At 48.8% G+C, this 12,604-nt stretch overlaps 1 protein-coding gene across 1 annotated transcript; it reads right to left on the minus strand.

Annotated features, from left to right (window-relative positions):
• Window positions 1-2,103: 2,103 nt before the first annotated feature.
• Window positions 2,104-5,470, minus strand: LOC123091560 (translation initiation factor IF-2). The gene is made up of 4 exons (XM_044513092.1): window positions 4,215-5,470; window positions 3,287-3,502; window positions 3,094-3,185; window positions 2,104-2,997 (listed from the first exon to the last, which is right to left on the minus strand). The coding sequence occupies exons 1-4, from the start codon at window positions 5,319-5,321 to the stop codon at window positions 2,304-2,306; spliced, it is 2,109 nt and encodes a 702-aa protein (XP_044369027.1). The 5' UTR covers window positions 5,322-5,470; the 3' UTR covers window positions 2,104-2,303.
• Window positions 5,471-12,604: the final 7,134 nt, after the last annotated feature.

Genomic DNA, 12,604 nt, shown 5'->3' on the forward strand with positions numbered 1-12,604 from the left:
TACTTACAAGGAAACAAAGCTTTCAACGAATCCAACATCTTGGAATACATGACAAGTCTTCTGGTGCCTTTTGTTTATATGTTATTGGCCGCCCGACGTGACCCACTTTCGAACCGAAATGGGGGTCCTCGGCCTGCCCACCAGACCAAGCGACGACGTGGTAAGAGACCTCCTAGCCGGGCCACCATCACTGTCAAAGATAACAGTTCACTGGTTTGGGTCTCTCTGTGTCGTTGATGGCTCATCAGATGTCTCTCCCTCGCTCTTGTGTCGTTGTTCAACATACAACACCATTTTGCTTTATCATGTTGCTTTTCAACCACTATATCCCTGTAATGGCACTACAACCCTCTATCCTCTTCTCTACGAGGCATGATAATTGTAATTGGGTTGTAACCCTAGTGGTTTGTGGCGTTCTTTACCATGATTTTGCTCCACCTCTAGGTCAACTCCTTCACGACCTCCAAACCTACCTTGCTCATGATACCACTTGTTAGAATAATTCGAAGTGTATTGTCGATTCACCGAGGACAAAGCAATCACACGAGGCGTTTTTTTTTTGAAAAGGAGGATTACCACCGACCTCTGCATCTGGGTGATGCAAGCATCCATTTTATTAATTATTCGCAAAGACCTTATAAAGTAGTACATCAGGTAGTCTGAAGCCACCATCCTAGCAACACCTGTCGCTACTCATATCCACCTAATGAAGGGGTGCCGATAGTCCGAGCCTAATACCAAATAGGCATCGCAAAAATGCCTAACATCTAAAGCCAGAGGCACCAACCAAGCCACATACCGGGTTTGGGGCACAAGCTGGTCCGACGCACTCTCTGTGTCATCGCCGCCATCTTCCATCAGTCCATCTTCAAAGCAGAAACTAATGCACCGACTTTGCCAGGCCTCTCTGCCATCGACGCCACCATGACGCCAGACATCACCCTCCTCCTGCGCGAGTCCATCTCCGCGCATTGGACGCCGAGTCTCCATAGCGTCATGCCGCCGAGATCCGCCGCCATCAATGTGTGAGATGAAGCACCGCTCCACCAAAGAATCCGCCCTCTGGTCCCTCAATAACGCGTGTACCTCCAAGAATGACGCCAAGGGGGGAACGACACCAGAGCGCCGTCGTCATCCGATCATCTGATTTAGGGTTTCCCCAGAGGTAGCAAAGAGTGGCCTTGAACTTCTCCACAACGATGCCTTCAAGAAGGGAACGACGCAAATAGCACCGCCACCGCTAGCCTTGGCAGTAGCCAAACGCAAGTTTTCACCCAGATCTGTTCGACGGAAATCCAACTCTCGTGCACGGGCCGCCACCACCACTAACACCACCAGGCCGAGCACACGCAGCCGTCGGCACCTCCACGGTGCCTAGAGGCCGCGAGAATCGCCACCACCACGCCTGACAAGCAGCCACGGCCGGACCCGAGCACCACCTAGATCCAATCTGGGGTCAAAGATCCCTAGGCCGCAGCCATTGTGTAGGCAGCACCACCGGACGGGGACAGACCCTCCACCCTGCTGCAGAGCAAGCCGCCGTCGGAACTTCAAAGCGCCGCGCCACCAAGCCCACCGGGAGCGCCTGAGCCGCCAGGAAGAAGGGAGAGTCGCGCCAGGGGAGAAGCCTCGCCGCTGCCGGCACTGCCCGGGCTTTGCCCGGCAGTGGCCCTCGGCGGCAGCGAGGGGGAGGGAGGGTGGAGGAGGGCCAGCGGCGGGGGCGGCTAGGGTTCCCCCGTGTCGCCTCCGAGAGGGACACGGGGGACGGGACCGTAATACCTAGCGACGTTGACATCGAGATTTGTTAACGAGGTTCACCAACATGGCTACATTCCCGTGGCATGACTATGAGCGCTTCTTCCCATGACACTGCTACAGAACCGGCCACCCGAGCCCGGCACACGCCGCCGGCTTTCCCTGCTTGTCTGTGCTATGTTGGCATATGTTACATTGTATGTCTATGCCTACATTATATAAGAGGTCCGAGATACAAGTGTTCTACGCGAACACAACTCGTACCCTATCTGCACACAGTACGACTCTAAGGTCAACTGTAATCTACCTTGTATAAATATTCGATACAATTCCAACAACAAGAAAACATAACCACGGAATTAAGGGGGTTTCATTCATAACTGAAACACACTAGGCATTTGTAGGTTACAGGCAGTCTAACTTATTCACAGAGCAAGAACATATGAAAACGACCTATACCATTGCCACAACCCACAATTGTGGTCTCATTCCGACAAAATAATGAAAATGCGAGCTAAGAAAGAAACTTCAGAGCTTGAAGCATCCGGTCAGCTCTTTGCTGAAACTGAGACCGAGCTCTCGAAGGCAGACCCCATGCGGCTGATGACGAACTGGTAGATCTTGCGCTTCAACCGCTCCACATTGTCCTTGGTCGCATCCTCGTCGGCGATCTTACCGACTCCGTCCAGCCAGTCGCTGATCCTCTTGAACTGCGACAGGACCACCGTGATATGGCCGCTCTGCTTTCCCCTAGTTGCAATGTTCTGGTCTTCAAACAGGTGGAAGCCCACATCCATGGCCTCGTTCACAAATTTCAGAAACCAGACATGCATCTCCCGGCACAAGGTGTTGGCAAGCTCAACTGTCTCGTTCATGCCCGGAGTTTTAGGCCATGCAGCAGGAAGAGGTGATGCCCTGGACTGGACCTTTGCAGAAGCTCCAAGCGATGGCCTCTTGGACAGGCTTGTTCTTGGTGGTTCCACTGCAGTGGCGCTGTTCTTCTGGTAGATGGATCCAGTGGCGCTGTTGACCAGCTTGAGGACCTCCAGTTCGGTTGCTAATGCTGCCTCAACCCAATGAGTGGCTGATTTCTCCCAGAATGCAGCTTCGTCTGCTCCGTTGGTGGCCATTGACTCGGCGATTTTCTTCCACTTGAGAGTGTCTTCATAGACAGCAAGGAAACAATCGACAGTTGGGAGTGGATTCGCGGTCTTCGACAACGAACAAAGTTCAGAGAACTTGCTGTTGGCAGAAATCAACACAATGTTACAATCGTCACACTCTGCTGACATATACAGACTTTGGTGGAAAAACAAAAACCAGACTGCTGCAGGTTACCTCAGATTTCTGATAACTGAATCAGTGATCAATGCCTCCTGCAGAGCGTCAGCTGCAGCGGCTGCTGCTGCATCTCTCCGTTCAGCAGCTTCCTGTAAAATCAATAACAAAACGAAGACGGCGTTAGGAGGATCAATAAATGGATATTGTTTGCAAAAGCAAATGAAATACTCCCTCAGAGGGAGTAGCATACCTTTCCGATCTTCGAAAGTTTATCTGAAACTGCAACCAGTGGAATGCTGCCATCAGTCCATTTAGCATCATGAAGTGTGATTTTTGGAGCTGCTGCTTTTGCCTTCCCTGCAGTAGACTCTGTCTTCTTTCGTGGTTTTGGTTTCTCATCAACAGAGGAGTCATCGTTACTGGATAGCTCTGTTGTAGCATCACTAAGTCGCCGTGACATTGCTTCCTGAAGTTACAGAAGAAGATCAGTTGTCATTGCTCAGGTACATGAATTTCAATTGCATGTAAACCTAAGCAATTCAGAATAAAGCAGTGCATATAATAAGATATGCCCATTGCACAATGCTCTTGATTCACACATACACTAGAATTAACTGTAGACAAAGAACTGGAATTAACTGTAGACTAAGAACTGGAATTAACTGTAGACTAAGAACTGGAATTAACTGTAGACTAAGAACTCTATACAATAGATGCACAGCATCAATAATTTTCCCGTCTACAACATTATTATCAATGAGGCTATGCAATGTACAAGCACATGAAAATATCATAGCCAAATAGTTTGATTCATTTTCTGACAACGAAACTGAAATAGTCAGAACTAAGTAAGTGGCTAGCAGTCCAGTACTCCTACAATATTGAGCACATACAAGTGGCTAGCACTACAAGATTTTGGAACATAACAATATTATTTACAGGTTAATTCTAGTTTAACATCCTCTATATCTAAACAACTGAGCATGCTGCTACTGTTGCAACTGTATAGCTAAATAAAGGAAATGCCTCTCTTTCACATCCCCATTTGGTCTCATGGATGAGCATGGTCAATTAACAGTACATATACTAGTGGCAGATACCTACACAGCAATTACGCCTAATTCCAACATCAGAAATTTCCAAATGCAATACAATGTAGCAATTAACATGATCCTTACCTGAGTCCTCAGAATAGTATCTCTGTCCACCTTGACCTTGGACTTCTTCACCGTGCCAGCGGCCGCAGCTGCAAGAGCCATTGCCGACTCGTCCCAGCTCTTCCTCCCCGGCTTCATGGCCGACCCGCTCCCCAAATCTGTCATCTTCGAGATACCAGACACCAACACCCCGACCTTCTTCTTGCTGCCCCCTTCTCCCGAAAGCCTCCGGGAACCGGGTGAGAGGGAGCCCCGCCTGCCACCGCCTCCTGGAGAGGCCGCTCCCCTTCTCCCTCCTGGTGAAGGCTGCCTGTACCTCGATGGCACGATAATGGCTGGCTCCTTTGCGACCCTGCGGTTCTCCTCCTTGGCCGCAACAAGGCTGGGAACCACACACTTCGACGGGGCCGGCGACGACGACCTGGACGTGCCTCTCACGGCAGGTGACGACGCTCTGGAGGCACCCTTGACAGAGGGAGACGCCGCCCGGGACGCTCCTTTCACCGCAGGCGACGGATCTCGCTGCTTGGCCGGCGCCGGAGACGAGAACCGCCGCTTCGCGGCCGAACCGCCTGGCAGCGCCGCGGCCTCGGGGCCGTTCCTGGGAGCAAGAACGGTCCTTTTGACGGCAGCATCCGTCGCATCAGACGGCGGCGCACCGCCGGAGCCGGATGGCATGAGCGGCGGCGCAGCGTCGGGGGAGGAGTCCGGCCTGATGACGTAGCCCCGGGAGCACGCGGCGGAGCGGACGATGAGCGGCTCAGGGTTGCCGACGCAGGGGAGGGAGCGGGAGGACGGAACGGGGCGGAGGCCGACGGCGCGGGGGATCGGGCTGGCGAAGCGGAGGCGGTCGAGGTGGACCAGATGTCCGACGATGTGGGGCCGCGCGGAGAGGAGGGCGTCGGCGTCGGCGGGGGAGGGCTGGACGTAGGTGGAGTGGAGGCCGTCGGAGAGCTGGAGGAGGAAGCCGTTGGAGGGGCAGAGCAGGGAGTCGGCGGTGGAGGCCGTGAGCGCGGGCACGACCGCCGTGACCTGGAGCGCGGGGGAGCGGTGCTCCCCGGTGACCCGCTCGTCCGTGTGCATCGCCTGCAGCAGGCGCAGCAAGACCCCCGGCGTTACAGTCGCCATCGCTCGCTCTCTGGCCGCCGATCGGGAGGAGAAGGGGGGGAGGGATTTGTGGATGCGCCGAGGAGAGATTTGGGGGCGGAGAGGGAGAGAGAAAGGGAGGGATTTGAGGAGTCTAGAGGGAGAAAGAGACGTTGGAGTGCGGCGTGGCGAGCGTGGGGACTGGGGACCTGCGGTGGGATTTCAAATTTCAAACGGCCCGCCTCTGCGTTAGACAGTGGGGCCATTTGGCAGGTGAGTCTTGTGAGTATGCGGGGCCGCCGTCAATACTCGCTGCCTCTGCTTGGTGTCGTTACTCGTTTTTGTTTCACGCGCACATTTACTTATTTCATTCTAAAAAAAAACTTGTTTCTCTTTTGTGAGCGAATTGATATTTTTTCTTCTGATAGAGTTAACGGCAAACGCTCCAAATCTCGTGACAGAACTGAACGAATTGGCTGCCGTCCGATCCGGATTGCGTTGGCGTGATTTCAACAAGGGTGGGACGGTTTTTGTTGAGGGACGAATGCAGGCGTGATTTCGGCAAGTATTTTTAGGGAAGTAATTAATGTATACCATGATTTTAGGAAAGTAATTAATGTAAACCGTGATATCAGTGAGGGGGCTAGCGAACTCCAGTCGTTTCGTCTAGGTTCTAGCTAGCCAACCAAATCATCCACTAGCAAGTATTGTAGTTGTTGTTTAGGTTGAAGGCAACTCGTTTTCAGTCTGTTGATCTGAACTGTTATCGAATCGGTCAAACTAAAGAACAACTAATCTTGGAGTTGAGTGGATCAGGATGCCTGAGTCTTTCGCCCTCTTGCCAAATTGTGGAAGAGAGGACGAGATGTGTTGTCTCGCTCCACGACCATCACCGTGGCAATTTCTATATGAATACTATCATGATTTACGCACCGCTTACCTGCTAATTCACGTACAACACCGTGATAACTTCGACCTCAGAAAAAAGTTGTTGAGACATACACCAGTAACTTCTATGTCAATAGCATGGTTATTTGTACAAGGTTGACCTAATATGTTAAGGCCATCATATTTCGTGAATCTGAGCTATCTCATGTGTTTTTGTATCCCTTCTGTTTCAGCCCTACAATCTTAATCCCTCGAATTAAATATACTAGATGATACCTCGTGCCTTCCTACGGGAATGAGTTGCAATAATTTGAGTCAAATTTGGATGTATGAAATATTAATACTTAAACTAACAATAGGTCAATTGAAACCAAAATACATGCAAACATATATTTTATCATTCTATAGTTGTAGAATATTTATCGAGTCTGAGCAGCATGTATAGTGCATGTTAATGTCAATGTGAGTGTTTCCACATGCACGGTGACATGGTGAGGTGGCAAAGTTGCATGTTGACGGCGTGAAGCTAGAGTCTCGATCTGGCCTAGGTGGACGACCGAGCCAGCAAGGAAGGGGTGTTGGTGCAATAATTTGCCTCCTTGTGTTTTGGAGATTGTTCTCATAAGCAGTGAGGGACTAATGTGTTTGCTAGTGCACACAGAGTAAAAAGTCCATGGAATCATATGAAGTTTAGAACAAACTCCCAAGATAATCTCCTGTGAGGCAGCGAAGATTATGCGTGTTTAAATTAACCCCCCAAATTATTGATGCAAAGCAAATGATTCGGTGTCTGTCTGAAGGAATTGACTGCAGCCGAGAAGTTTGAAGACGGAGAAAAGACGCAGCATTATCTTTCACTGTTCTTCTTCTCTTTCTTGAGTCATAGGACCCCATCGGTACTATTAAGAGGGGTATAGTGTTCAAAACTTATGTTTCTCTGGTACTAAACCAAAACATATGACGGTCGAGAGAAATTGCTTTGTGCTCTGAAACAATATTTGCCAGGAAGAGACACAATACTTCTTCGCTTTGAGAGATTTGATTCTGACCAAGGAGTCGCCTTACTTGTTCCTCAAGTAAAGTTGCCAGGTGTGTTTGAAATCCGGTCATTGGCAACGTGCCGATTGCGCATTGACGAGCTCTCATATCCAAAATGGTCTTTTCCCCCTTGGGAAGACTGCGACTACAAATAGCCACCCCCTTCCACATGAATCATGTTGGAAATATGCCTTAGAGGCAATAATAAAATGATTATTATTATATTTCCTTGTTCATGATAATTGTCTTTTATTCATGCTATAATTGTATTATCCGGAAATTGTAATACACGTGTGAATACATAGACCACAAAATGTCCCTAGTGAGCCTCTAGTTGACTAGCTCGTTGATCAAAAGATAGTCATGATTTCCTGACTATGGACATTGGTTGTCATTGATAACAGGATCACATCATTGGGAGAATGATGTGATGGACAAGACCCAATCCTAAGCATAGCACAAAGATCGTGTAGTTCGTTTGCTAGAGCTTTTCCAATGTCAAGTATCTTTTCCTTAGACCATGAGATCGTGTAACTCCCGGATACCGTAGGAGTGCTTTGGGTGTACCAAACGTCACAACGTAACTGGGTGACTATAAAGGTGCACTACAGGTATCTCCGAAAGTGTCTATTGGGTTGACATGGATCGAGACTGGGATTTGTCACTCCGTATGACGGAGAGGTATATTTGGGCCCACTCGGTAATGCATCATCATAATGAGCTCAAAGTGACCAAGTGTCTGGTCACGGGATCATGCATTACGGTACGAGTAAAGTGACTTGCCGGTAACGAGATTGAACGAGGTATTGGGATACCGATGATCGAATCTCGGGCAAGTAACGTACCGATTGACAAAGGGAATTGTATACGGGGTTGCTTAAATCCTCGACATCGTGGTTCATCCGATGAGATCATCAAGGAGTATGTGGGAGCCTACATGGGTATCCAGATCCTGCTGTTGGTTATTGACCAGAGAGCCGTCTCGGTCATGTCTACATATCTCCCGAACCCGTAGGGTCTACACACTTAAGGTTCGGTGATGCTAGGGTTGTAAAGATATTAGTATGCAGCAAACCGAAAGTTGTTCGGAGTCCCGGATGAGATCCCGGACGTCACGAGGAGTTCCGGAATGGTCCGGAGGTAAAGAATTATATATGGGAAGTCGAGTTTCGGCCATCGGGAAAGTTTTGGGGTTCACCGGGATTGTACCGGGACCACCGGAAGGGTCCCGGGGGTCCACCGGGTGGGGCCACCCATCCCGGAGGGCCCCATGGGCTGAAGTGGGAGGGGAACCAGCCCCTGGTGGGCTGGTGCACCCCCCTGGACCCCCCCTCTGCGCCTAGGGTTGGGAACCCTAGGGAAGGGGGCGCCTCCACTTGCCTTGGGGGGCAAGTCTCCCCCCTTGGCCGCCGCCCCCCCTAGGAGATCCCATCTCCTAGGGCCGGTGCCCCCCTGGGGTCCCTATATAAAGAGGGGGGTGGGAGGGCAGCCGCACCCTGACATCTGGCGCCTCCCTACCCCCCTTGCTACACCTCCTCCTCCCGTAGTTGCTTGGCGAAGCCCTGCCGAAATCCTGCTGCATCCACCACCACGCCGTCGTGCTGCTGGATCTTCATCAACCTCTCCTTCCCCCTTGCTGGATCAAGAAGGAGGAGACGTCACGCTGACCGTACGTGTGTTGAACGCGGAGGTGCCGTCCGTTCGGCGCTAGGATCTCCGGTGATTTGGATCACGACGAGTACTACTCCCTCAACCCCGTTCTCTTGAATGCTTCCGCTCGCGATCTACAAGGGTATGTAGATGCACTCCTCTCTCTCGTTGCTAGATGAACTCATAGATTGATCTTGGTGAACGTAGAATTTTTTTTATTTTATGCAACGTTCCCCAACAAATCATTGGCTGCTCCGTGTGATTTTGAGAAGATTGTGTGAGCACCCCTCTCCTGAAAGAGTTGAGTTCAAAATCCAACAGGAGAAAAACCCCAGAGCCAAAACATTAGATAGTTGTTTAGCATCACTGGAATCTAAGTCTAGTATGTTCCGCCTATTACTCTTGAAAGCTGCTAACTCTCTAGACGGTTAAGTGTTAAGTTCTTCAGTGAACAAGAGTAACTGTGGTTCATGAAGGAGAAGTCTGTGAAGCTTTGGAGATCACCCCAAGCATCTACCCCGAGTAATCGGCACTGTTGATGAATCAGTTTTTGAGGAGAATAGGACGAAGAGAGTTTATCTTGTGTGTTTAATGACAAGTCCATCCAACTAGATGTAGCTCATTTGTAGAAGAGTGAACTAGTCGAACAAATACCCTGTCGCCATCAAGCATCACTGGTCACCTCAGTACCCTATTTACTTTCAGTTATTTGTTGAGAATTGTGTTTCGACTATGTGATTGTTTCTCGATGCATGCTTTGGTTCTCCTTCGGTAGTTTTCATTAGTAGACTTGTTCCTATTTTGTCACCCTCGACATTTAATTGCATTTGAGCCCTTAGTTGTGTCACCCTCAACAGGAATACCCCTAGTTTTGTAAAACACGTGGTCTTGCCCAACTCAGTTAGCTTGCTTTGTGTTTTTGCCCTCCCGGCACGGCTCCGTCCAGTCAGCATCGTTTGACCGTAAGCGACGCTAGATTTTGGACAAGTCTTGCCCCCGCGCCCTCGGTCGACCTAACCAGCTCACACTCTCTCGTTCCCCATTGTCTCTCTTTCTCTCTCACTAACCCTAGCTCGCTCGGCGGCGGCAAAACCCGCACCGCCAGATCCATTAGCAGGCGATGGGGGAGACCGGAGAAATCGTCGGCAGACGCGGCCACCGCCGTAGGGACACCACATCCTCACTTCAATGTGGAGGCAGCGATGCTGCTGGAGCCAATGGCGACAAGGTCACCGGATCTGCATGGGAGCGCGTACAAGGTGACGCTGGCGGCGCCCACGGTGACAAGGGCAGCGGATCTGCACGTGAGCGCGTACAAGGCAACGCCGGCGGCTCCCACGGCGACAAGGGCAACAGATTTGCATGGGAAATTCCTGCGGGGTAGGTATCAGACCTAGATTTTCTCGTGTTTACTGCTGTAGGGTTGGTTCAACGATGCTTTAGGCTAGGTTTTGTTCTTTTTTTTCACGGGAGATGGCATGTTTTTTTTATCGTAGGATGGATCCAGCGACCGCGTTCTATGTATCTATTAGAATGGAGACCATTGTTCTTGTTTCTGCGGGTACTAATGGAAAAGATTGTGGCTTCACTTTTCCATTGTTTGTGGAGAACACTACTTCATACTAGGATTTTAGGGCTTCCATTTGTGCTAAGTATCCATGGGGATTGTTTGATGCTGTTGAGATGAGATATTGGGATAGTAACAACCTTTGTTGGATCCCTATACAGTGTGATTCAGAGTTAGGTGTGATGTTTGCAAGTAATGCACAAACTATGTCATGCAACTTGGAAATCGCAGTGATACAAAGAACTAGAGCACAAAGGTTTGAAAACCCATCAACTTCTAGGCCCTCTGCATCTAGGCCATCTTGTTTTAATCCCACTGCTGGAGGGACAAGGGCTAGAACTAGGGCTAGCAGTAGAAGCAGGGCAGCAAGTGACACCTCTGCTGCTCCTGGAACTCCAAGTGTGAATGAAAGTCAGGAACAGGCAAACAAAACAGGTGATCCAGTTGTGGAGGAGGCATTGCCTGATGCACCAGGACTGGAGGATGAGATACTTTATCCTGGATATGTTCAACACAACAATGAAGAAGAAAAAACAGACAAAGATTATATCCCTGTAGAATTTTCAGATACAGATGCTGATGAGATGCAAGAGGATCATGAAATGGGAGATTTTGAAGATGTAGATGAGGACAGACCTGTCATGATGTATGACAGGGAAAATCCATCTATTGAGGAAGGTGTGGTCTTCCCTTCTGCAGTTGATTGCAGAAATGCAGTTGCAACCTACTCAATCAAAGATGAAACTGAGTTCTATATTCTGAAAAGTGACCCATCTAGGTTTACTGTCAAATGTTCTTATGACAGGTGTAAATGGAGGCTACATGCCTCTTTAATGAGGAGGATCACACTACTTCAGGTATTAAATGTTGTGATCTCTGAAATGTGTTATATTTTCTGCACTCACTACTGTTATATGTACTTACTGTTTGTTGTGTTGTTTTGTTTCAGATTAAAGTGAACCAACACCGGCATACTTGTCCTAGTGTCAACAGATCTCAGAGATTGAGAGCTGCAAAAAGAAGGTGGATTGCAGATGCTTCTATGCCCTAGATCAGACAAAATCCATCTATTGGTACTAAGGAAATTCAGATGAAGTTGTTAGAGAAGTATGGTGTGGAGGTGCCATATGACAGGTGCTACAATGGTAAAGAGATTGCACTGGACAAATATATGGCAAGTATAGTGATAGTTTCCAACTTCTCTATTCTTTCAAAGCTAAAGTGGAGAGGGCATCACCAGGCAGTCTTGTAGAATTTGATAGGCACACAGTTGAGTATCAGATGAAAGGCAAGAAGTATTACAAGGAGTGTTTTAGAAGAGTGTTTGTTTGCTTCAAAGCTTGCCAGAAGGGTTTTCTGGAGGGGTGCAGGCCATACCTACCTGTAGATGCTACATCATTGAATGGTAGGTTTAGAGGGCAACTTGTAGCAGCTTGTGCACTGGATGGACACAACTAGTTGTTTCCAGTTGCTTATGGTGTTCTAGAAGTGGAGTCTACTGAGAGTTGGACATGGTTTTTCACAAACCTGAAGAAAATGGTAGGTCATCCAGAAGGTTTGGTGATACATACTGATGCTTTCAAGGGATTGGAAACTGTTGTTGATGATGTGTACCCTGGAGTGGAACATAGAGAGTGTATGAGACACCTGGCTCAGAATTTCAGTAATAAATTTAAGGGAAAGTTCTTTGATGATAACTTATGGCCTTGTTCACTAACCTACTGTATCAAGAAGCATAATTATCATCTAAACCAGCTCAAAAGCAAACCCAAAGTTAAGGAATATCTGGAGGAGCACCACACAAAATCTGGGCAAGAGCAGAGTTCAATGAGATGTCCAAGGTTGACTATGTGAACAACAACCTTGCTGAATCATTCAACTCAAGAATCAAGAAATACAAGAGTCTTCACATAGTTGACCTGCTAGACAAGATTAGGCAATACATCATGGAGAAATTTGATTTAAGAAACAGAATTACCACTGACCATTTCATTGGGCACTACATCATACCAGCAATAATGAAGGTTTTGATGGAGAAGACAAAAGGTTTGGAGATGAGTATAGTTAGGAGAAGCCCAACAAAGGCTGAGGTGACTACTACTGGCAGAGAGAAAAGAGAATGGAGGTACACTGTTGACATAGAGAAGTGGTCTTGCAGTTGTAGGCAGTGGCAGATCATTGG

This window comes from Triticum aestivum, chromosome 4B (assembly GCF_018294505.1).
Source record: "Triticum aestivum cultivar Chinese Spring chromosome 4B, IWGSC CS RefSeq v2.1, whole genome shotgun sequence".
Lineage (NCBI taxonomy): Eukaryota > Viridiplantae > Streptophyta > Magnoliopsida > Poales > Poaceae > Triticum > Triticum aestivum.